Below are 26,424 nucleotides of genomic sequence, written 5' to 3'. Positions count from 1 at the left end.
TCCTATTAGTCATAGCGTGATGTTATATAGCCTGTAGCCTTCCTCAATAATTGGACTATTCAACATAAAAGTTTTATCGAAACCGAAATAGTCGTTTTTGAGACTAGCGTGTTCAAAGAAACGAACAAACTTTTCAGTTTTATATAATTAGTATAGATTCTGAAACATTGTGATTTATGACTGTATAGATTGTAAATTATGATTGTCAAATACGCAGATTATTTTAAGACTGTTTTAAGACGGTCATTGTTTTTTTTGATGGAGTAGTTTCTAATCTCGTGTAAAAATACCTAATGTTCAGGGGGTCTGATAAGGAAATAACGACAGATTTTTTTACTACAAATCATCATGAACATGCGTTATAAGTTCATTTTGTTGGCATTATTTCATCATCTCAATAAATCATGTTTCAAATTTCGTGTCAAGAGATGTCTTGTTTGAGTTTTACATGTTGATTTTAGATTTAGTTATCTTTATTTCTTTATGACATCTGATAATTTATGCAAACCCAGACATCACCAGTTTGAGGGATTTGAATGGATTAGTTCAATGCGGTATTTGAGATAAAATTACAACTTTAGTATCTTTGTTAGCATAGTAGCGTACTATTCTAATTATGAGTAAACTAACTAGGTACACAAAATATAGCTGCAAATGTTACAGATTAGGAAGAATGCCCAAACATACAATATTCGCGCTGAGACCGGTTTTATTTTACATATATTTTGTCATTCTGTTACTTAACCTATTCGTCCTTTTGTTAAACACAAAGACATGTTACGGAGTGGCGCTGACCGTGTGTGTGTATTAACCATTCTTTATTTCATCTTAGGTATATGGCCACCGTCTTCAAAAAAACTAATATTTTAAAGAGGTACTTACAGCATCCAACTCATTCAACGCCCTCACGACTCGCTTCGGCGCTCTTATATCAGCCGCGGTCTGCTTGGTGCGGCGTCGCTCCGAGGTCCAGACCGTGACGTGGTCGCGGCCGCCCAGCGCGTTGATGTGGTCGGCCAGCGCTTGTGCGTACAGCTGGCCGCGGGCGGATAGCGACGCGTCGCCGCCGATCCGACCGAGCACGTTGTACTCACTCTCGCCGTGCTGTAGAAGGAAGGTGACTTTAGAATTGCTACCTTAGGACGAAGAAGCATGATGAAGACTTTATGAATTTTATGCAGCTTGCATTTAGATGTACGCTATACACGTTTAAAATGTATTCATAGCTTGAATTTTCCCTAAGCTGTGTTATTGTCCAGCGTGGATATCCAAATGCACAATTTTCTTGAAAATATGAGCTGTGGAACTAAGGACAGCTTTATTATACGCAGAAAAGTAGTTAGTAAAGGTATTTATATATTTTCTTTAGAGGATGAAAGATTGAAGTTCAAATTATGAGGACGTTTTGCCAATTTGTACAAAAATACTAGTGTAATTACGTTGTTTGGTTGAAAAGCATATTACCTAAAAGGAAATACTGATAATTTTCGGACTACAATTAGTAATTTCCTAGCTTGAAAACCTTGCAAAGGTATTACGAAATGTAGTTCTAGTCTACCATAAATTTCAAAACAGTTATTCAAGTTTCTAATTTCAATGAAAATGTTGCCACCATTAATTCCTTACTTCACGGTGTTCATGAAAATGAATTTAATGTTGCATTAATAATACACGATAATATATTGGCGACTGACGCATTTGGCAACCATAAGAGTTTCGTAGAAGCTAAATAAATGTCTGGACTTATGATCAGTGACGTAGCAGTCTAAAGTATTAGAAGTAAATCATACGACAATTTACATTACAGAAATTATTTCCTTTTTATGTCATCGAGTGCTAATGCTCCGTACTCATACGGATTTACTCGATCAAGCAAACACATCCAGTAAAAACTCATTACTTGATCTTTCGTCCTCACAATCAGCATAAACCTACCAAGCTATATATGCACGAATTTCAGTAGTCACCGAGTCGTTATTTTACAAAAAACATTTTGGTCCACAAAAGTACAGTTTAGTCAGCAAACCATTCCTGTTTAGTAACTAAAATCAAACAAGACTATAAAGTTGTTTTTTTAACTTCAGCTCATAAGCTACTGTTTACACAGCTGTCTTAACCCGTGTTTTGCATACAGAAGCATGAGACTTGCTCTGTTTACTATAAGACCTGTAAACAACGGCTACAGACTACTTAGCAAAACATGTTTGTCTTAGCCATAATCTCATCTAGAAGTCACGATTACTAGAAACGCATCCTTGGCTTTATTTATAGAGAAAATGTATTTGTATGCATGAAGTCATATTACTGAATTGTATGTTTAGAAGGAAATGAGAAAGAAAAATATTGTTCCTATGACTACAAATAATCTGTAACGTTTGTTAAGTCACAACAGCTACACTTACTACTCAACTTATTGAAGGAATATTTGAAAAGGGCACATGTCGCATGTCTCTGTAATGTGAGATAAGTCCTTTTCGAAATGTGTTAAAAGACACTTACCCTCGTGAAATAAAGTGTTTGAGGAAGAGCTCTCATGCCGGACAGATATCCGAGGATCCCAGACTCCTTCTGTCCAGCCACGCGGTGAGCAGTCACGGTATCGCCAAAATTCTCAACTCGGACAAAGCTGATTGTCTCCAGATTCTCATCGATAGGCTCGTACTGCCTCATGTAATGTTCTAACTTCTTCCTGAGGTCATCGACCGCTTCCTCCTCACTCATGGACTTGTAGTCGGCTGAGTAACGAAGGATCTCGATGATGTTCCTCTCGAGAAGCTCCTGGTCTTCGCAGACGCATTCGATGAATAGGATCCTGAATCCCATGTCCGAGATGCAATATTCGCTTAGTTCGCGACGCTGCTCCCTTGTTATATTAGTACCGTCAAAGATCTGGAAAGAAAAATCTACATTTTAACAAAAAAGCGGTGAACAAGTAGCTGGTGGAAGTAGTTCAGTATATTTTAACAAAAACCACTGAATAAATAGCTTAGTTCAGCTCTAGGAAGTTTCAAAGGGTCGAATGTCTTGCCCAATAAGAATTTCCTTATCAGTTATCACGCGATTTGTTCGTCAACAGTCATTAACTAGGGATTTCACAATATTATGATTAACTAGGGGTTAAACCGATAATCATTTAAGTCGACTAATTAATTCCTCATTGATAAACTGAGCGAAAATCTTGAGAAAACTACTTTACAACAAAAATGTATCAAGTTTGTTTCAATGTCTGAAAGCAATCGCCGTTTATATTTCATCATACGGTATGGTTCAAGATATCTTATCAATAGTTCACTACTTCTAATTATAAATCTTAAAGTGTGTTTCAAAAGTTTTCCATAATAAAACAAAAGACTACCTATACTCATTACTATTTTAAAACGATACAAAAAACTTTTCACACGAAAGCAGTGACGAGCAAAAGATGAAATCTTATCGTAATGTCTTTTCTATTTCAAGTGGACAGATTGATCGCAATTGTATTGCGACTTAAAACATCTTAATACCTAATTGGTATTACGATTGAATCTATCTTTAAACGTAGGTACAACGTGGATAAGAAAAGAAATAAAGTTACAAATAAGATATAGTTACCTTTAACATTTCCATTGCTTTTTAGCAATTTAGTATTATTGGATACTAGCAGCCCGCCCCATTTAAACAGTTATTTTACATAAAAAACTTACCCAAGCATACATACATACATACAAACATGGGACTTAGACTTTAGATTTTGCTTTATACTATGTAATGACTATAATATTGAAATTATATGTTTTAGTAGTTACAGCTCTTCAGAAATTGAAAATCATAGTTGCTAAAGAAACAAACAAGCTAAAGTGTTTTCTCAATTTTCAAGAGTCTTTCCTAAATCAATTAACTAATTAAGTGCAATGTTATTGTGATTGTATCGAACAATTACGTATAGCTAATTATTGCAAATCATTTACAAACTGTACTTCGTTATCAGTCAATAAGCAATTATGATTATAAGATAATTTGGCTTGTGATAATTAGATTATATTCATTGAACTGCGATTTGTCCTTTTATAAAGACTTTACAAAGACAAAGTTTCCGGGTGGCTCAATATTGTTATATTGTTGATATTTCCGCGTTTTTAGAGATTACGAGAATTCTATTATGTATTATGATATAATTATAGATAAATTATAATATTATAGCATATTATTAAAGATAAAATCACAAGAAAATGAGCGTCAAAATATTTATTTTCTTATTTTAAGACTATTATTAGAATACAACGATTTTGACGTCATTCAATGCTAATTTTATTGAGTGGTATAAAAACTTGAACAAAAACAAGTGAAGACGATTGATTAAATCAATCAAAGCAAACTTTTTGCAACACTTGAGCACTTTGTAAAATTGCTGCATACAGTTTTTGTTCATAAGCACAAAAAATCGGATACTTTATTTTTATAAATATGGCGATTGATAGTTCGGTAACAAAGTAAAGATTGTGTTAATTAACCGCATTGTGTTCTTGAAAGCAATACTTAACAAATTATCACCTTATTAAACTAGTCTGAAAGATTTTAAATATTGTGAAACTAATCAAACTAGCGACCCGCCCCGGCTTCGCCCGGTTTAAACAAATATTTTGCAACAAAAATCTTTACACGTAAACCTTCCTCTTGAATCACCCTATTCATTGAAAAGACCGCATCAAAATCCGTTGCGTAGTTTTAAAGATTAAAACATACATACAGACATGGGGACAGATGCGGGTTGCGACTTTGCTTTAGTAGTAGTGATAGATACTTTTAACTCATAACAGTAGTTTATCCACTTTACCCATCTTCCTAAAGTGTTTCAATAAGCTCAAAGTCCCGTTCATTGTGTTGTTAGATTGTGTTATCAATCGAAATGCGTCCACTACCACTTGCCTTCTAAATCTACAATCTTCTATAGACTTCTAGAACTTTATTCATTATGTTCTGACGTCACTAGCCAACCTTGTGAAATCCTTGACTAACTCATCGATAACATAATAATGTGAATCTTTTACGGTTTCATGACGAGGTATGTTAGGTAGGTATATTAAGGTGATAAACTTATCATATGACAGTATAAAGGTGATTAAGATCTGAAAAGGCCTTTCTTTATTTGATTTTTTGTTTCGTTAAAGCAGGCAAGGGAAAACTAGACCATTCAGTTTCATCTCCGTAACTAAGTTCATCTGTAGACAAGTGACCATCTTAGTCTTTCTTTTTAATTTAGGAACTTATAAGTCAGTTTTAAATATTAGTTTAAATCTGTTTCATACTGGCTGATAGTCAGTCAAGCTTCAAATTTAAGACGTAGTTGCCGTGAAATCATATCTTAGCTTTAGCTCTTAAATTAACATTTGAAAAGTTATAAAGTCTACTTACAGCGACACTATTCCCGTCCTTAAGCCAGAGCACAGCATCCTGCACGGCCTCGCGGGCGCTCTGCCGGCGGATGGCGGAGCCCTGCGCGTTGTCAGCGCGGAATATGTCGTGACTGCCGTACAACGCCATGTGACGACGCCTGTACTCACTGCAGTCGAACACTGTGGACAAAATACACATTAAAAGTAGTTCTAGAAATAGGTAAATTTTGAGCAGTAAAACTCTTTTTGAATCGACATTTCCAATTTAAAAAATAACTACCAAACATAGCGTACCAACTAATAAATATTTAAAAAACAAAGAGGGAAAAGGGCGGATAATATCTTTTTTTTAGTATTTTATTTTTGATAATGAGCAAACTGTACTCACTTTGTACTTTTGTATAAGCTTATATCACGAAAAGAAAACTAAAATACGAATATGAACTTTAAATGTAATAAAGTCCAATTTTCAAGTTTATTTCAAAGCTCCTATCCTTAAAGCCGTAAAAGTTATGCACAAAGCTTTCGACGAGACTGAAGGGCGAATGAACTGGCAAAGTGTCAAACGCCCCACAACTTTATAAAAGGTCATCGACCTATCAGGTAACTGTATTAATAGGCCACCTCGATTTAGGCTAATGAATCTTGTACTAAAATCTCTAAAACTAGAATAATAAAGTCCAATTTTCGTTCGAGTGGAAAAATCTAACGTTTTCGCGCTAATAAGCGAATAAAAACTTCAAATAATGTTTGGTTATTACCGCTTATGTAATGAGGATTGTAAAAAGTGATAATTCGCAAAGCGGTTAAGGAAAAAATTCGTGAATTCGTCATTAGAGAACGCAAATAGAAATATTAAAGTTTTTGCAGACGAAAAATTTGCAGCCACATAAGTTTTTTGTCCAAAGGTATTTCATATGTGATCGACCTCTCGTTTCCAATACGGTTTGATGAAGATAAATTATTTTCTATTTAAAGAACTATAAATAATAATCAAGTAAATCGCACATTTCCACGACAGAACACTATTCTTTCCATGGTTTGCTATGCGGTTGCAATTAAAAACCTTTTATTCTACGACAATATAGTTTCCTTGCTGTATTAAGTACTTTAAAAACTGAATGCTAATTCAATATTGTACCAATCCTTTGATTTTCGAAAGAAGCACTAGTAAATCTGCCATTAATATGAATATTTCGTTTATGGTACTAAAACCAATTCAAATAAAACAAAATTGAACACACTATTCCCCAAGGAGACTAAAGGTTTGAATGCTCACACATCATAAAAAAAGCTTATATCTAAGAATTCATTACGACAGTAAGACTCATCCTTTCTTAATTTTTAACTAGGCGACGCGGTCACACCCACAAAACTCACATCAACATCATCAAAACAATACTATATACACACGCCTATATTTCGCTCAGTTATCAAGATGAAGCCCATTTAGTATCTAATCAGTTACGATACCGAGACGAGCTCGAGACGCCTCATCTGGGTCAGGGCTTGAGGCTTATGTGATTTATTAGTTCGAGTAAATATATGTATGTCTTTTTATAGATATATATTGTTATATGTTTAAATTGTTAGTAGAGTCATGTTAAATGGTTTGGGTAAAGATTTGGGCCGTTTTAGGCTCTTAGCAAGTAACCGTTGAAAAAGGGATAAAAATAATTCTGGGTCATATTTTGCTGAGTTTATCTGACTTTCAGTCTCTTCTTAGAAGGTTTTTGATTTTGTTTTCATTTGATTGTGAAATGTTAAAATGTTTATTTCTGCAAGACACTACATTTTTAAAATAAAATTGGAGGTTTAATGGCAAATGTCGCAGAGCCTGCTGGGGTATTAATTTCCGTGTATTCTGTATGATGTTTATAATACTATTAATATTTATTACAATTTCACTGAAACGATTGCATCAGTTTTTGAATCATTTACAACATCTAAATCTCCTGATATCGCGATTATACTACTTATATTGAAAGCCTATTTTAAAAAGCCAGTCATCAGATATTACGTATTATTATATTCAATGACTAGTTCTTTGACAAACATCCTAGTCATATCTAATCAATCAACACGTGGCGAATTTACAAGTAGGTACCTATTGGTGAAAAATATACGAAAATCATACCTAACAAAAACTTAAATGCAGGACATGAAAATATCGTCAAAGTACCTATTTATTTAAAGTTACTAATTGAGTTAAAGAGGACCACATGCAAAGCATTTCAAAGCTTTCAAACAAATAAAGTACAAATAAAAACGAGCCACAAGTTAAAAGTAATGAAGGAACAAACGTAAAAACTTCAGAACATCCCACTTTTTTAAATTCTAATAATAAAGTTTGCTCACAAAATAGCTAGCATAGGAAGAAAAGTCTTACACAACTAGTACCAAGGTCTAAAATATTATACAAGCGTAGCTAATCTTTCATAGTTTCTTTTATATTCTTCTTATCGCAGTGATTATGTATAACTTTTACAGACAAGTCTACAGAAGAAGTCTTTTTATTGTTTTACTTCATGTAATAAACAATTTATGCATATCATTACTACGTACATTGAACTTAATTATCAAAAGAGTGGTCGCAAGAAACTTGACCAAAAATTTAAAATAATCCCTAATTTTAGCACGATATCGAATATCGAGAGATTGACATTTAAAATGTACAGCTAAAATAGTTTCTGCGACGCCCGCTAGAGGCGCTGAACCGAATGTCATATAATTTTTTTCGATATCTAACCGGTTGTCGGTAGCCGATAATGCAAAGAATTGCGGTACTGATGTCTCCATATTCTCTTACCTTTAGTGCTCTCTCCGTTCCAGTTGAGATGCCTGGACAGCCTGTGTGCCAGCTGACTCTTGCCTCGCGCCGGTAGACCGACCAGCGCGATCAGCAGAGGCGCGAACTGGCTGATACGGCTAGACCGAACTGTAGACAAACAAAACATACTGTCAATATTTAGAACTCCGAAAAATGAAAGTTGAATTGAAGAATAAATTATAAGTTCTATGTTGCCGTAGTGTAAATTTTATTCTTTATTTTATTTGAAGCAGACTTTTTATGGCCAATATAATAATACCATTATTGATTAAAAAAAGGTTGAATGAATTTATTACCAGCAAATAAACTACATAGTTTGTAAAACAATACATAAAAAAGTATGTACAAATAAGTTGATTTTCTTTTCTATACCTAGTGTATCCAGACATTCTTTATATCCAGTTGTATAGTTCATTGACGTCACACAGTGAATTACTGTTGGTTCTGTTGAAGTTGGGTGACATTATCAAGAAATAGTATGCCGTGGGTGTGTCCAATTTACAATGCGGGCTTCAATAATAGCCACATGTGTTCCAAGATTAGTCTGGAATATTTATTAGCTCGCCTCAGACATTTGTAAGCATATTATTATCATTATTAACCTTAGGCGTTGTCGAGTCCGGGTCAAATGATAATTATTATTTACTCTTTAGATATCCTAGAGTAAGTACCAGTTTCATCAACAATTTAGAGAAATTGTATTCTGTAAACAGTTTTAATTGTTTATTGAAGAGCACGTGTCATCATCAATCAAATTATCATTCTTGGAATTATGATTAATCTGTTCCTCCAATATTTAAACGTTGACACAATTTGATAAAACAAAAAAAGTCATTAGATCGAGTTGAATAGATCAAGGTGAATTTGAACGCAACATAAAACCCGGCAGAAGAGACCTTCCTTAATAGATTAGATAAAGAATAAAGAACATGTAATTTCTCAAGTACCGCGGATTATCGTATCGTTGGAACAAGTCAATACACCTGAGTTGTTTGAACAAGTGGCATTTAAAATTGTTGATACGCTTGTACCGACCAATAAAAACGTCGGACGCAAGGCACGCCTTCGAAACTCGCTTTTGTGTAGTTTCTAACCAAACAATGACATCATTCGTAGCAGATGCTGTTTTATACAAGTTTTTTGTACTTGTCTGTCGAAATGATTAATGGATTACTGACAAGTACACGGTATAAAATGGCTGTTTGAGAACATCATGTGCCGTTATTGTCAGATATTGGAGGCTCTATATTACTCTTAGTAAATTAAAATGTTAACATTTTAAGCCAATTAAGCTTGCGCTTTTCAGAGGACTCAATTTTATTCTTTAAGGTGTGGGGGAGGAGGTCTGTAGAAGCCTAAATTTAAGGTTTGGGGTCACCACCCTTGTCCCTCAACCGCCATCTTGGATAAAGGGCTCGGCAGCCGGCCTGTCTCTTCGTCCTCTTATAACCGAACTAAATGTAACTTTTCATTGGACTATCTACACAATTTATAACTTGATTTGCTTCATAAGATGTACTGAAGCGTGTATTTTATGTATGTGGCCACAACACAGCTAAAGTGTCATATTTAGATCGGTGACTTTCGTTTCACAACAGCCATCAAGGCCCTTGCGCCGGCGCGGGCGCCGGCATGCGGTACTCGACGACGCGTGTGCACCGGGTAGGGTTGACATTTATACGTATTATTTGAAGATAATGTGGATATTTGAGCTCATTTTATCATATAATTCAGTTAGAAAAATGTGAATTAGTATCATCGCTACATTTTTTAGCCTTTAAATTATGTTAATAAGTAAACTGTAGCTATATTTTGCTTTACAAATAGGCCGCTCTACATTTGATCGCAGCTAAAATTGTTACTAAGCAGTAAGGTAATAATTATCGAATCTCAAGAAATGATTCCGAAACTTCGACTCAAAACTTGTTTAGTTCTTTAACAGCGTATTATATCACCATAATATACATTAAAACTGGGAGTCCTACTTCGTTCTGTGGACTTTGTACCGCCAAGGAAACGATCGATCTACCAACTAGTCGCTTGTTATATTTAGATTAGCGCTGGAGGTGTGTCCCATCTATTAACTGTTTTAATTCTTACAGTCCTTTATGACTTGTTGTGAAGCCAAAATGTCTAAGCAATACGTTTTTATCTTTACGCGAGACTAATTTAGAACTATCGTAAAAAAACATTTGAAATTGCGAAACTTTTAGCTACAAATACGATGCGTAATATGTTACTTTTCTTTCAACATAGGCAATAAAAACGGCAGATTTTGACATCTTATTATAAAAAAAGCACCTATTATATATTTTAACGAGTTTTTTTCACTGGTAACATCTGACAGTTATCCGGAAACGACGAAAAAGGAAAATCACCTTTCCCTGGCCTCTGTTTTGACGCGGCCATTAATTTCACTTGCATCTTTAAAATATGTGTTTTCGAGTCTGCCTTTGTACTTATTCTGAAAGCTGGGCTTTATATAGCACATGTTTAAATTAACTCAATGCTGTTTATTAAGCTCGCAGCCGACGCTTTACACTTGCTGGTTCAACGAGTTAATTACAGAGCGGCAGAACAATAGTGTTCATTAATTTAGCTATATTTGTTAAATGAAAATCACGTGCTTCTATTTCTATTAATTACTATCGTTAATTAAACTTCTGATATAACGAAAGCAAACGCAGAGTTGTGATTTCAAACAGTTTCGCTTTGATTAATGACGGAAAGTGGGAATTATCTCGATTTTCCAATGATAGTCGGGTGGTCTGACCTCATCAAGTCAATTGCTTTAAATACGTCATAACACGTGTTGAAGTTTCTCAAGCCAATTGATACAGTGGCGTCTATGTAAAAAATGTTTTATCGGCTCCAGTCCAGAAAAACGTGTTTATTTTTGGTGGCGTGATCTCAGAAACGGAGCAATCATAAACGCGAAACGGTCACTTTCAAACGACCGCAGTATGAAAAACGACATAAAAGTATTAATGTGGTAATTTACTTAAACAAATCTTGCAAGAAAATTAAAAAACACAGAAGCCATCTATATCTTCTTTATTGAGATTAATTTCTTTTGTTCTTTGATTAAGAAAATATTTGAAAAAGAAATCAATAAAAAAACAAATTATTAATTGCCGGCAAAGGTATGAAACATGTGCATAGAGTGTAGTTTTCCGTGCCATCGAGTCACGTTGCATCGCATGCTTTTTAAAACGGGAACGAGTTCCATAGATAAATGTCGGTGTCGTAGACCGATAGATAGTTCGAGGTTGATATAAAATATGTACTCAAAATGTCATTCAAATATTCTTTTAAAGTTTTATAAAGTAACTTTGTATTTTTATAAACCTATTTAAGCTTCAAATACTGTGTATTCAGTGGAGGACTTATTTAATACACTTTACAGCTGAATTAAGCTATTTTTCACGCTTTTCAACATTACCGCTTCGTTACTACTTCAAAGACTGAAATAAATTAGACAATAAATCTGCCTCTACAATTCGGAACAATGTGGAACCTTTATAGATCAGTAATTGTCATTGAGAACGGCTTTTTCCGATTGCTAGGCTTCCTAGCAACTGCTAAAATAGCACTCTAATGTCGAAACATCATTTAAATTAACGATGCTGTCAAATGTGTCAATTCTTTTTTTTTATTTTAAGTCTGTTACGTTTTATTGTGACATGCCAGATGCAACGCAATTAATGTCACAGTGCACGTTGAATGGTATGACGTGGGATGCCATGCACTCGGTACGTGAATCAATAAAATATTATTGATCTGCTATCACCAATCATAGGTCAAAATACGTGTTTTCCTAGGATTGACCCCTTTGAACGCGTAGATTAGAAATAGAAAATAACAAGCGGTGTTTCTTAGAAAATTTATCTAGTTATTTCATGTCAAAACAACTTGTTACTGACTTTCTATGAGTCAATGAATTATCAAAACGTGGGAACACGCGTAATGCAGAAACGATAAAGATTCTAATCTCCATCTCCAACAGGATGCCTCTACAAATACTTTATACAAGAGCTTTACTTGAGCAATTCTTTTGTTAAAAAGTTAAGGTTTATTATCAACCATAATAATGGTCTTCCTATTATGAAATTGCAATATCGTTATCCAAAATCATTATCATTGTATAAATATTGATACGAGAAGTCAATAAAGTCATTACTTCATTGACTAACGTTGTAAAGATAAAAATAACCCGAACATCATAAAAAATGGTCGCGGGCGGGCGTGGGCAATGTCGTCATTAAATGGTAGTTACTATCCAGAACGCGAACCCACGCCCACCATTCAGATAGTTTCGTCTGGTTTGATTACAACAGTACGATTACACACAAATACACATATTTTAGCGAGCATTGCCACTCAAAACATAATTGCGCAAACAATATTCTTTTAACTCATAGGTAAGCAAGTTATATCGGCCAAATCAAATTGCTTACAGTCGTAAAATTTACAATTTGATGTTACGACAATATACCTTACTTTACTACAGGAAGATTGCAATCGCTTATTAATTTTCTTTATAATTTATATCGCTAGAAAAATTGCCATTTATGCAGCCAGTATTGCCATATCATGATGATTTAAGCGTCGTTCGTTCGTATGAAAAACAACTTTATCTCGATTATGTCATACGGTATAATTTCGTAAATGTCTTTGTACTTATATGTAAATATTTGTTGAGAAATTGTTCGATAATTAACATAGCAACACACCCACTGATAAATTAGTAGGGGGCATAGATAACATTGAAAAACACACCTAATCGCTAACATCTAAAATTGTAATGTTATCAATTATATTTAAACTTCATAATTATTGAGGCTTTTATTTTTTACCGAGACGCTATCTGTCCTTATCTTTTTTGATTACAATTGTTTCTTAAAATGTTATTATTATTATGCATTAAAGATTGTATTGTTTTTAAAATGATTGCCAGTATTGTTAAGGCTCAATAAACTTTGTCATTAAATTCTAGAAGTTATGCTCGAAAGTGTTTTGAAATAAGAATTGTATAAAAAAATATATTGTTTTAAATTGATAAAGACTTTTTAAATTGTTTGTGTAAAACATTCGGTGTTATTGGCTGTATGTTTTATCTTTCTCGTTCCTAAATGGAGGCGTGGCTGTGACGTCACACATCGCACGATTAGTTTTTTTTAAGCGTCCTCTACCATGACGCGGTTTTGAATTCCAATGTCGTTGTTGAAAGAAAAGGTTCATCTTTTTTACATTTCGAAATACAGAAAATAGTTTTTAAAATTTTAGATTAACAATAAACTTTAACTACTTTTAACTGGGTAGAGTCATGTGTTAAGGCCATTTCAGAGGTCGGAGTCTCGTGTAATAATGTTTTTTTATATCTCGTGTACGGTTGATAAAGGTATGAATAAGTAAAACGAGTATCGATCTTTCGCAGCGGCCATCATTATACCTACACGTGTCTGTAAGTGGACTCTACCACTCGAGTCGTGGCTCGCGAGTGCTTGTGTTAAATCACAATGCCCTCAGTAACGTAAAAGAAGCAATGCCCGCGTTCGAAACGTTGAAAAAGCCTTAAAATTTTTAAAAAATATTGACATAAAATCTTTTAGCATCATTGGCATCAAAGTTCATATAAATATATCGAAATATTGGGCTATAAAGCCAGTATTGCTGTTCTAACCGCCATTTTAGATGCACACTGCAGATTGTATGTAATAACTGCGGCTATTTCAGTACAGTACAAAGTTCGCAAAGTTTTCTTATTGCTCTATATCTGGCAACGACTGATGGCCGAGGCAATTGACCGTAAGGAGTTCTCATCGGCCCACATTAAACATATCGTGGCCTTTTTATACTCGACACACATTTAGCAAATTCTAAGAACATGTACAAATTTATTTGAAGGAAAATTTTACAACCATTAGTACTATTTTTCTAGTAAATCATAGTTTTGGCTTGAAGATTTGTGTTAGCGCCAAGCCAGTCATTCTGTATTCATAGAAATACTAAATACCTACACAGATTTGTATGCTATTTCAACTAGACCGAAACTAAGTCGTGAATACTATTGTGCTATTGTTTTAGCCTTTATTATGTCTGAATCGGACAAAGAATAGTCGGTGAGAACTGAAAAACTTTTGCACCTAAATATTAGCCAAATAATGTTATCTAAGCAGCAGTTTCAGTAGACTTTTGGACTATGAATCATATATCACAAAGCTGATATAGATAATATTTCAATTTCACTTCTAATCTGCATAATGAAAGGCTGTACATCACGACCACTAACGACTAATTCATATCAGATAGACTATCTATGGCGTTCTATGGTGTTTCTAAGCTGAATTTCACGCAGTCTGCTCATGAAAAGTACTAAATATAGCAGGATACTTGTGTGAACAATTTCTCAGACTGTACGGGACTGGCGGCTTGCCATGACAATCTGCAAGTTCTACCTAATTACCGTCTCACCCAGTGGCACGCGAGTTGAACCTTACTCATCTGCCAAGAGCTAAGGTCTTACTATACTGACTGATTACACAAAACAATGCCATTGAATTAACACCTACAATTTACTATTTATTTTTCTACTGAAGGAAAATGTCTACTATTCTTTCATCTTCCTCATATTTTCCGTTGCGAAATTCTTAAGTCATAATTTCATTTGATAAGATGCCAAGCCCTTAGTCGGAATGATCTATTTACACTCTGATTTTCCACTGAAAGATTTCAACGTTGCATTTGGACAACTGTATGTAAACAAAGTATGTGTAAACAAGACATAAAGAACTTAACACGGAATAAATACATATTTAAAGTAGCATATTTAAAGGCGGAAGACTACCTGTTTTATAACTTTTTAGGCGAATAAAATACAACGAGGCCTACCTTCTATAAAACTGTATTTTTGTTTGTGCGAAATCAATTTATTCATAGTTTTTGTGGTACTTTTTTATATTGACCTTAGCAAAGTTAATAAACTAGGAAGCAATTCCTTAGAGAATGTTCATCGGACTATATTGTTCAATCCATTCATATTGCAATCAATACAAGTGCTATTTTTACATTTTCCAGTTTATTTATGTTCACTTCGATAACTCTGCAATGTAGCATTAAATGCAATAAAATTGTACTGAACGTTTCATTGTTAAACTTAATATTTGTGCACCTGTTCAACATTAAAAATAACAAACAATACATGCAAACCGGCGACTGTGTATTTCGGTAACACGTCCAGTAAATTATTCAAATGTATGTCAATAACACGCTTCAGTCATAACTCTCGCCGGAGGTGTGTCCCCGACTGTAGAAAACTCAACAAAATCGTGACTTAACAATGTATTTTCAAGCGTCTTTTCATTAAAATAACGTGAAATGATCGTGATTATAAAACAAAAGAGTTTACACGTCACAATGTTGAACACGTTTCCGAAATTACAAGTTCGAAACAAGGAACTCACCGGTTGCCAAAGCTCCGTGAAGCGCTTTCTCTTTGTCCTCCATCATTGTGTGGGCGGTGCTCGCTCCTGGTGCCATCACGATTCTTCTCAAAGAGGGTCTTCTCGCTAAAGCCACAATGTGTTTGACTCGATTCTGTTGCGCTCTTCGGCGACGCGTGCGCACTCTCTGAAGGCCTCCAGGCGACTGTCCGCTAACTCCAGTGGTTATCACCGAGCGAGCCTTATCAGAACCGCGGCAGTGATTGCCGAACACCCATATAATAGCTGAATAGATTTTGCAGTATATTAGCCAAAAATACAAATACCAACCGCCCTGGATGCTGAGTAACGCCATCAATAGCGACCTGAAACAAAAAAACGCACACGTTAAAATTTTAGTTGGCGCCATGTCATTTGTGTGTGTTGAAAAAATATTATGCAATACGTAACACATTTTTCGGGTGACATTTTATATTGATATTTTGGGTAGGTACCTACATAATTTAATTTGCACTGTAGGAATTCTTCCACCTCAATTAGTGTCTAATTAATTATAGGAATGCGTTATTATTATCCTATTAATAATGGTCATTATTTTTAATTAAAAATAATAAGATAAACATTATTTTATATTACGCTGTAATTAAATATAAAAAGTAATTAGTGCCATTTCTCTTCTACGTTTTAAAATGATAATATTAGGCATTTGTTTTGATAGAGCCGGCTAAAAAGTTCTTGCCAAAATGAGTTTCTTTAAATAGAATTAGGCTCAGATTTGGGTTTGTAACGACAACATAGATTTAGATTCTTTGCCAAATAATAATTTATTGGGTCAAGAAGATAACAAACAAACCAAAGATATAGGCAAGCATAATACTAAAAATAATAACTAAAATATAATAGAAATATATACAAAATACGAAGCTTTCGAGAGAATTAGATTGTAACTAACTTGTGGCCGCGATTTTGTCCATTTGGTCAGATTTCTCGGGTAATACAGTAGGAGTATTCCTCTTTCAGTAACAATGGTTTCGGCAACTGAATCTATGTTAATCAGGGTATTCCCAGGTACTGAACCGAAATATTTGATATTGAAAGAGGGATAAAATAAACAGGTTATCATTTAAACAAACTTTCGTATTTAAAGAATCTACTCCTACTCATTAGTCAATTTTGGTACATCCGAAAAACGGAGTCCGGTGACCAAAACAAAAACAAGTTCTGTATCTTTAAACTGACATCAAGATGTCGAAATTAAAGCCCTTTCCCTTCAACTAATTATCTAATTAAATTAGCATTAATTATCGTTATCTTGTTATTTACTTTCGCTTCAATATTTTCCGTTCATATATCCGTGTTTACAGATTCCTCACCCCATATTATTAATAAGATTATAACCTCACTATTATTAGAATTGCATCATAATATGACTATGTAAATAAAAACAAAATATGTAAACACAGCGTTTTATAATTTCGTCTATTTGAATGTTTATTTTTTTAATTTATTACCTGTCAAATTGACACGTCATGTTTAAAAAAATATTTGTTGTTTCCAAAGTTTAAACCATTTTTCCAAATTAAATCAATAGTCGGATAAATTGGAAAAAAAATATTACGGCGCGGCGGCGTTAAATTTTTGTTACTTTAAAAAGTGGGTTTGCATAGTTTCTTTCTGTAAATAGATATTTCGATTTAAAACTTCGCTAAAGCCTATTTCTGTTTTGTTTTGTAACCACTTTTCCGGCTGATAAGGTGAAACGCAGTGAAATGTTACATGTATGTAACCAAAGGAATTGAAAACTAGCCGTTGTTGGTGGTACATAACGCTTACGTAATTAAAACGAAAAACAATTCATTTACAGAGTTACAAGCAAAATATATAACTATTCACCCAAGCCACGAAAATTTCAGTTTTATACTTCAGTATTTTTTTTAATAAGAAACAGCTCACAAACAAAAATAATTATTTTATCCTTAGATAAATAGAGTTGATTTTTCTTCGCAGTTTTGTCATATTCGCAATAACTGACTAGATTTAATCTCAAGAGCTTAATTAAAATTGTTTTTAAATGAACATGTTACATTGAACTACATACAAAGACTTCTTAATTATTATTAAGAAGTAAATAACAGCCAATTGCTCGAAATTAAACGCAGATTGCAAAACATAGTAAATGTATTCTTTGCGCACTTCGCTGATGGACGAAAATAAATCCATAATTCATGTGTTTTCGTTTCAAGTCTATTGACGTCCATTGGTGAGTTTAAGTTTTAAATGTTTACTGTAATCAGTATTCAAACAAGTTTCATTGTGTTTACATTTGACGTATGCAAATGTTTGGTGAAAGATTTCACTATCGTTAAGCCAATCAAGCCATTCTTTTTAATGAGCAATTTAAACGTGCTTTAATGCCTTTAAGCTCATTATCATATAACAGGCCCTTTTCTTTAAAACTTTAACCCCCGGTTTCTTAGATACATTTAGCGGTAGTTTATCTATTCAATAGTGTCTAGACTCATATAAAAAAACGCTATTGAATAGATAAACTACCGCTAAATGTACCTCAGAACCCGGGGGTAAATGAGCTTGCTTGTTTGTTTTGTAAGTTCAGATTTTGCGAATACGAATGCGGCGGGGTCAATACACTCTGTTGTCAAATTTGGTACAGTTGGATGTAATTTTAAACTTATTCTTGATCATTCGATGTTTTACCTCATCCTTTTCCTCGAGAACTAAATTAGGATCTTGGATGAACTCATTAATACTCATTTGTTAATTCATCGCGATACTTGGAAAGGACTCTTAAACTTTAATGAACCCAAAGTCGCTACCGAATTTATTACTGTGGAAAACATGCTGATTTTTTTTACACATTGAATGCTAGCATATCAAAATCATAGAAAACATATTATGTATTAATCAGAGTTTCAGTATACCAAAAGAATAATCTATTGAAATGAAATATTCAGTTCTTATACACCTTCATCTCAATGACAAGCAGCTATGGCTGGATTCTCTGGACCTATGTCAATATTGACACTGGGAATCTTTATGTAAATGCACACACAAGAATGCCTACTATCCCTGGCAATACAAAGTAACATGCACCTTTGAACAATTGGCAACGAGAGAGCCTAAGTTACACAAGAGGTTGCATTACATTTGAAATACAACACCGTTATATGAGACATTAAATAACAGTAGTATCATTAGATCTATTTACATCCATGTGGAATAGAAATCCAGGCTTTAGATTTTAGACTTAAATTTCTTTTTGCTAAAAATTCGCTACTAGTTTTCCGTTTCTATTCTTTTGTCACTCATTCCCTATTCTCATACCCGAATACTCTGAAGCGCGATTTCCTACAGTCAATGCTATCGAGAGTTTGACATTTAAGATGTAATGCGAATATAAATAGTTTCAGTAACGCCCGCTAGAGGCGCTTATCAGATTTTCGTACAATATTTCTTGATACTAGAAAATCGGTACCCCTGCCTTTTCATACCACATACTTTACTTTGATTCACTTTGATTGTGCTACGATAGAGCCTTCACATTTTGTACCAACTTCCTTCCGACATACGTCAATAGGAAATTAGTTTTCACTGTAATTTGCTCATGCATAATTTACCTCCGTCTTATGCACGATGACGACATAGGGCAATAATTACATGTCAATGTTGTCATTAAATTAACTAAAGTGTATTAACATTGTTTATTTACTTATACATACAAATAAATAAAGCTTGGAAACATTCTTGGTATTTAGTATTGAGTATGGAAACTCGCGGTAGTGTTATGTCAAGCTAAGTCAGAGATTGGTGTAATGAAAATAATAAAATCTAAAAAAATATGACTATGAAAAGTAAGCGCGACTCTACGAGGTTTAGATTTTGTTTCTACTGTATTTTGGATACAGTAAAGTTCTTTTATATGTAGGCATTACTACTGACGCATTAACATAATCTATTTCATTTCCTACTATTAGTAGAGCTTATATTTTCGAAAATTAAAATACGCGATTTCCTTAAACGTCATATTTTAACACAATAAGCTGATCTTAAAATACAGGTGAATAAACCGAAACTTCTATAAGCATTACAATTAGAAGTAATTAATATGTACTTAAAATGTTTAAATGCAAATTAGTGGGCAAGGATTATTAAGCCATGATTATTTCTACTAATTAACGAAACTAATTAGCTTAAAAGTTAATCCTTTTAACGATGTCGTTGACCGTTTGGCAGATTACCATAAATATTGTGAATTATTTCTACTTGTCCTCATTACGCTGCAACGTGACTTTAGTGCAGATTATACACTTAGGATAATTAAAAGAATAGGAAGATTTATGTAACTTCTGCTCTATTCAATAACGGGAAAGTTAGCGTGGATGTAGGCATTGATGTTTGTAACTCGTTCACGCAATAACTACCAAATAGATTTAATATTTAGCATAAATATTTATAGCCTGAATTAACGTTGATATGATTCTTTTTACTTCGGAAGATCCTTTAACGAAGTCGCAAGCATACATTATGCTTGTCTGATTAAACTAAAAGGGAACGAGAGAACTTATATCTTCCTACATCGCTCTATAGCTGCCCAGAAGGCCTAAAATACACATTTTATTGCTTCAATAACCTGATTAATTTTAATCGCTTTCATAATCTATCTCATAGCTAAGATATCAGCTTATTGCACAATATTAACCGTTCGACTGTCTGGAGATAGACTCAAAATGTCGGCTTATCTCTCCTCAACTAACATCTGGTGACGCTCAATATTTAAATAGAAGCCAAACGACTCTCTAAATGCCTGTCAGAAATTAGGCAACCGGTTGAAACCGAACATAACTGGATGCAGGGCAACTTTTAAAGACATGTTTACAATATTTTATGCCGTAACTCGAAACAGTTGATGCAGGAAAAAAATGACAGCCGATACAGTGAAGGCGGGAACTGCGGCCGACCATAGACAGACTATTTTATTGCCTTGTTTATCTGTGGCGATGCTGGAATTTAAAAAATAACCGAACAACCGGCCTTTTTATTCTGAGCGAGGAAGAGAGGGGATACAATATGGAGATGCACAACAACAACAACCTCTTTTTCATATTACCGTAGAATAACTGGATATTTCAAGCATTACCTTATTAGTTCTCCGAGCTTATTATTTCGAATATATTCTTATATTTGCAGCACAAAACGAGATAAGTGAACGGCAACGAAACGAGCGATTAATAATTTGTTTCATGTTTATTTAAGTGCCTAGTTTACGGTTTCGTTGTATTGAAAGCCGTAAAATTTTAGTTACCATTGTTATGGACACTCTTTATCGGTCCAGGTGTTAAATATAATGCGTTTCTGTAACTGAAACCGAGGGCTACAGCAGTTGTTGTTTAAGATAACATCATACATGCTGATTTAAGCTTTATATTTCACTCAACATGGTCTAAATTCTAATGTCTAAATAGCTTTATAATTTCTTGACAACTGCTCTGGTATCTAGGTTGACCTGAAGGTCTTAGGCCTTGAGGATGTAAGCGTTTGTATTCGAATTTCATTTGTCCAGTTCTGCCACTACAAAAGTAAAATGGGGCCACTGTTGTTGAATACAACTAGGACTATATTTATAACGTTACTATTCCAGAGAAGTGACTCGGTGGGTATGTCATCTTGTTTTGTTCTATTGTGGGTCATCTTTCATTACTATTTCTTTTGTAATCTAGACTAAAGAACCCATTTACAAGTCCACACTGATCAATTTTGCAATAGACAATCTCCAGTCCATGATTTCATAATCTGTAGCGGTAGCTCCATCGACAAATATTTTTTTTATTTCGAAACTATTGAATGCCAATTGTGTGATTTATTTTCTTCTGACCGAAGGGTTCACCAATGTGTTATCACCATTTTTTTTCTTTTACGAATCCTTAACGTTTGTTCAATCCTAATTTCAGATCAGGTGTTCGGTGTATCAAATATTTTATTTGGTTTTAATTGATTTATTAGAACAACAACAAAGTGGAACAAAATAGAAAGGATGTGTTTGTTTCTTTGTAAATTCAAGATTTTGAAAACTGCTGTTATTCCTCTTTACATATATTATTATGTTGCCAGTTTTTAAGTTATTAACAGGCTAGAAAAGGCTTCAATCAAGTTTCTAATCTAGCAACATCGTGTATTACTATGCCGACCTTTTATTTAAGACCTTTTATTTTCTTAGTTCGCTTTATATTTCTTCGCATTGAGGTGAAGCAGACCGTGGACAAGGCTGACCACTTGAATATTAATATGCATACAAACAAAGGCTTGTGCTCGCATTATAACAGCCTGTTTGTTTGTTTATATCAACGTAATCATGTCGTTAGCGGCTCACGACCGAAGTGATTAAACACTCGTTGCTCTCAATTCTATTTTAATGCCTTGCAGTATCCAGATACTACAAAATGCAAATTATTGTCTTCTAATTGTTATTTTCCCTAATGGAGGTACCTGCCTGACATGTTTACAAGTGCACTTAAGTGCATGCGGGCTTCATAACGCATGTGGAATTTCATGTGACTAATCGATGAATTTGCTACGTTGCAATACTATGTTTAGTCGATACTCGATGCCCATTTTTATACAGAGTTTTGTCAATACATTATGCTAATATAAAACAACACAACACATCGATAGCTTCTAGAATGAACGACGAGGTTATTGCAAAATACCTGATTTAAAATACATTTACTCACCTGCTTCAGTAACTAAATTCTTCCTTCGCAATAGTGGTCAGAGGATGTATGTCTTATAAAATGCACCAAGTCGTGGCGCATAGCAGTGCGCCCGTGAATAGCGATGAACGTTTCAATACACATTCGCAATAAGTCCCAATATACGTCTAGTGTCAACTTTTTAACCAAAACTCTCCCCCAACATCGCACAGGAAACGTAGCACAGTAATTATACAGCTTCGTATCTTTAGTTCTGCGTTCCACAACGAAATGTCGACTGCGTTGCCTCGACCCGTCTCTATTTTACGCCCGATCTTATTTTACTCATTGTAACAAATATGCGGTCGCGAACAGGTAAGTTTTTGACGGTTTTCTGAATGCAAGAACGACAATACGAGTGTTTTTGTACCGCACCGTGTGATAACGTGGAGTGTTTAGTATGTTGACTGGCGTTGGGTCGCAGCGTGGCGAAAGCGAGCCACAACTCGATACGATAATGGAAGGGAGCCGTCAGCCGGAGTACAACTGACTTCGTGTGACATCGATTCTCGTTCGGCCAGCGTCGGGCGGCGGCGGCGGCGCGTGGTGGGAGTGATTTGGCATGCTGTCTGTACTTTTCTGGCTATCCTCACTGAGTACTAGGAATATGCATGGATAGCAGGATACATCACACATTCATAATGACTACAGAAAACTAAATTCAGAACAGTAGAATATGCATCTTAGAATTAAGTTTTATCGTTAATCATGCACACTGCACATGATAACGAGTACAACAAAGATTTAATTATCAATTTGCATTACGAAGTACAGTCATCACGAAAGTGCAGCGTTCAGCGGAAAAATACGAGAATGTTCTCGTACAATCTATGACAGTGCGAGTTTTACATTAATTAACCTTTCTAGAAGCTATCACTAAAATACAAAGATCACGGGAATCACTCCAGCATCCGTATTATCTTGGAGTTCAGGGCATTCTTCACTCACTATACCACACACTCTTATCACTACGGTATATTCCAAAGTTTAACTGGACATCCCTTATCAATAAAGATAGGTAAAAACTTACTTAACTGTACCAACAAAATCGTTTAATATTTTTTTTTATAAAAATAATTGAATTAGTACCTTAACCTAATCATTTGCACTCCATTAGTTTAATTTGATCGTCATTATTGTATTATTTACAAGCATTCAAAAGAAGACAACTTCCAACTCAAACATAAAAATGTTACACAAATGTGCAAGAAAATAGTTGCACAACACTATCTACTAAAGTTATCGGTGAGTGACGAAATACATGAAAAAAATAACACACGGAATATTTCAAGGCGCACGAATGATATTACAGCAAGACAGATCTCGTCTTCTTCATCTAAAAATGTAGCATTATTGTAGATATATATTAACATATTTTCAGTAATAATGCAGGTACCTATAAAAACTTACCAGATTCTTCCGAGAAACTATAACATTGTGGGTTCAAAAAGTTTGCTTTTTATCAAAACTATTCCAGGAATGTAGACCCATTGTAGATAACTTAGTGCAATTTGTCTTGAAAATAAAAAGACTTGAATGAACAAAAAACAAAAACAAGTAACAAAAATCGTACTACGACTATTATAGTAGAGGCAAATAGACTTCTTAAAATAAATAAGCTCCTATCTATTCGGTTACCTAAAAATATTATTTGTTATTGTTACTAATGGTCTTTACTTGTTCTACGTGAGAAATGTCATTAACGAGAAGCATAAATTTTCAAAATTATAGTCACTGAACAACATTTACGTACCTAAGATGAAAACAATGATTTAGGTATTATGTTCTCATAGGTAATTCCATTCAACAAAAATATGACATGTTTGCGTTATTCATTTCTGGTGAAGGAAAGTAGGTACCTGCGTTATAGTAATTTAATATGGTTGTAATGTTTTCCCTAAACAATTAAAAATTGTCTAAAATATAATGTAAAAATTATGTTTCTACTCATCGCTGAAATACCTTATTATCTTAATAAAATCAAACAAATTAAACCATTTTAGACATTTCAAGCTGGAATTAAAAGAAGGTAGTTGCAGGAATCCGAAGGATTTTTTGATCGAAATATAAAAAAAACATACAAATAAATGATAGATCAAGTTTGTATCAAAATTCCGTATCCAAGAATGAATAACCACTGATTATTTTATGTTACAGCGCTGCGCTTTACTGTTATAACTGTCATAAGCCATTTCAGTATCAGATATTCATCAAATCAAGTACCTACTCAATTTCTGTATAAGTAAGCAATATAAGTAAATTAAATAAGTATATTTCTGAATCAGTATGTAGTATAATAAACATAATGTAATATATGTAGGTAGTAAGTACATCGGGAATCATGGGAAAAATCTTACATGTAGAAATCCATTTTTGTTTTATTATTTAATTTATTTGTACTAAAAATATATATTTTAATAAAGGCGTGTAGTAAAACATTATCATTTATCTCAATGTTATTATTAAATTCCAAAACAATGGCAACTATCGTTTGTTTAAACAATATTTTATGACGATAAAGATGATCTAATGGAAATTATTTCCAGTGACATCACAACTCATAATAAATCGTAAGATAACTAATAACAACAGATCTATTTAAATACGTCACAAGTTTAATATAAGATATTCGTTGTCACATAACGATAGCCATTTGCGATCAATTTATTGTCGAATTTGCAGCCGCAGACATGAAACAACGCATAAGTACTGGTGTATGTTGAATGTCAAATTTACTGAAAATATTGTCATACATACTGGTAGCCATACACTTTCAAGTTAACTGCAGTCTGCTTGTTACGTATGTACATAAACTGATAGTCATATGCCGTCATTTTTATTGGACAGATGGATTTCTGGTAGTACATACTATGTACTATCAGAAAACAAACAACATACTTCATACCCCATCCCTCGTCGTGTACCTACTGAAGAAAGCTAAAATTTAGTTTATCTACTCGTTCTACTTATTTTACGCTTTTCTAATGCCTGGTCATCAAGTTTTCAGCGACCATGGTGCAGCAAACATTGTGTTGGAAACCGGACAGTGTCAATTTTACTGGACATGTTTACATGTCATTTATATGTACTGGTTGCATTACATCGGCAAGTCTAGCTGTCATGCATATCGAAGATAAAGCCGGCTGCAGAGATGACAGTAAACTTGATCATGTATGGAATAGCCAATTACCGTTATGTAATTTGTTATTGATGTTTGTCAGTATTATTCGCAATTGCAGCAACTAGTTCTATGAATCATAACAACATAAAATAATCAATGGCTAGTTTATTTCCTACTTCATTTAATAGGCACATAAATTAGTGGTTCTGTTGATTTATAACGTATGTGGGATATTCGTCAGCAGCTAAGACCTCTCTGAAACGTCTGAAATATTTGGTTGCGTAATCTTTGCCCAAAAGTGAAGAAGAATTAACAAAAAGAAATCTGAAAACTGATGTCTTTAGCCAATTTATCCATTGGATAGACATGTCCACTGTGTTCGTACTTAACCTAAAGGTCAAGCAATCATTTTTGAGTACGTCAAATATGCGTTGAACAAAAAGAAATGATACGAACATCCAAAAACTATTAAAGAGTAATTTGCATACAATTTGTCCGTTATCATTCACATAATTTAGCTGTGTCAACGAGCCGTAACCGTCAAAATAAAGAGGATGCCGCTATTTTGGTAGCAATCATCCAGCAGTGTCTCCAACTGTCTATGTAATCAAAAATAACAAGCATCTTATTTGGACGTACCTTTTACGGTGAGCCACCACAATGAGACGCATCTTTGGAGATTAACACGTTTGCTTTTTAAACTTCATTGATTTACTACGTTATAATACGGAACGTCGGAAAACTGATATTAGCATATATAGTTCAAAAATTCATATCGAATTATTAACGTTTTTTATTTCACTGGAAAAATAACATTTAGACAGCAAGTATATAATTTCAATTAAAAACAGAATTTGACAGTTACATCATTATTTTTCAATTGTAGGGTAGTTGA

General features: G+C 34.0%; 1 protein-coding gene across 2 annotated transcripts in view; it reads right to left on the bottom strand.

Annotated features, from left to right (window-relative positions):
- The window catches only part of LOC142979158 (6-phosphofructo-2-kinase/fructose-2,6-bisphosphatase-like), a 35,498-nt gene extending 9,159 nt beyond the window's left edge, over positions 1-26,339 (bottom strand). Inside the window, exons 1-6 of one of the 2 annotated variants that reach the window (XM_076123941.1) lie at positions 26,169-26,339; positions 15,666-16,009; positions 8,182-8,310; positions 5,392-5,552; positions 2,500-2,889; positions 883-1,104 (exon numbers count right to left, since the gene is read on the bottom strand). In XM_076123941.1, coding sequence (XP_075980056.1) covers positions 883-1,104; positions 2,500-2,889; positions 5,392-5,552; positions 8,182-8,310; positions 15,666-16,009; positions 26,169-26,200 — 1,278 coding nt within the window. In that variant the 5' untranslated portion in view covers positions 26,201-26,339. Of the gene's footprint in view, positions 1-882; positions 1,105-2,499; positions 2,890-5,391; positions 5,553-8,181; positions 8,311-15,665; positions 16,010-22,390; positions 22,899-26,168 lie in introns of those variants that run through there. The other variant, XM_076123942.1, reaches the window with a different exon arrangement.
- Between the last annotated feature and the right edge of the window lie 85 nt (positions 26,340-26,424).

Source organism: Anticarsia gemmatalis, chromosome 16 (assembly GCF_050436995.1).
Source record: "Anticarsia gemmatalis isolate Benzon Research Colony breed Stoneville strain chromosome 16, ilAntGemm2 primary, whole genome shotgun sequence".
NCBI lineage: Eukaryota > Metazoa > Arthropoda > Insecta > Lepidoptera > Erebidae > Anticarsia > Anticarsia gemmatalis.
This window is presented reverse-complemented; position numbering and strand designations above follow the sequence as displayed.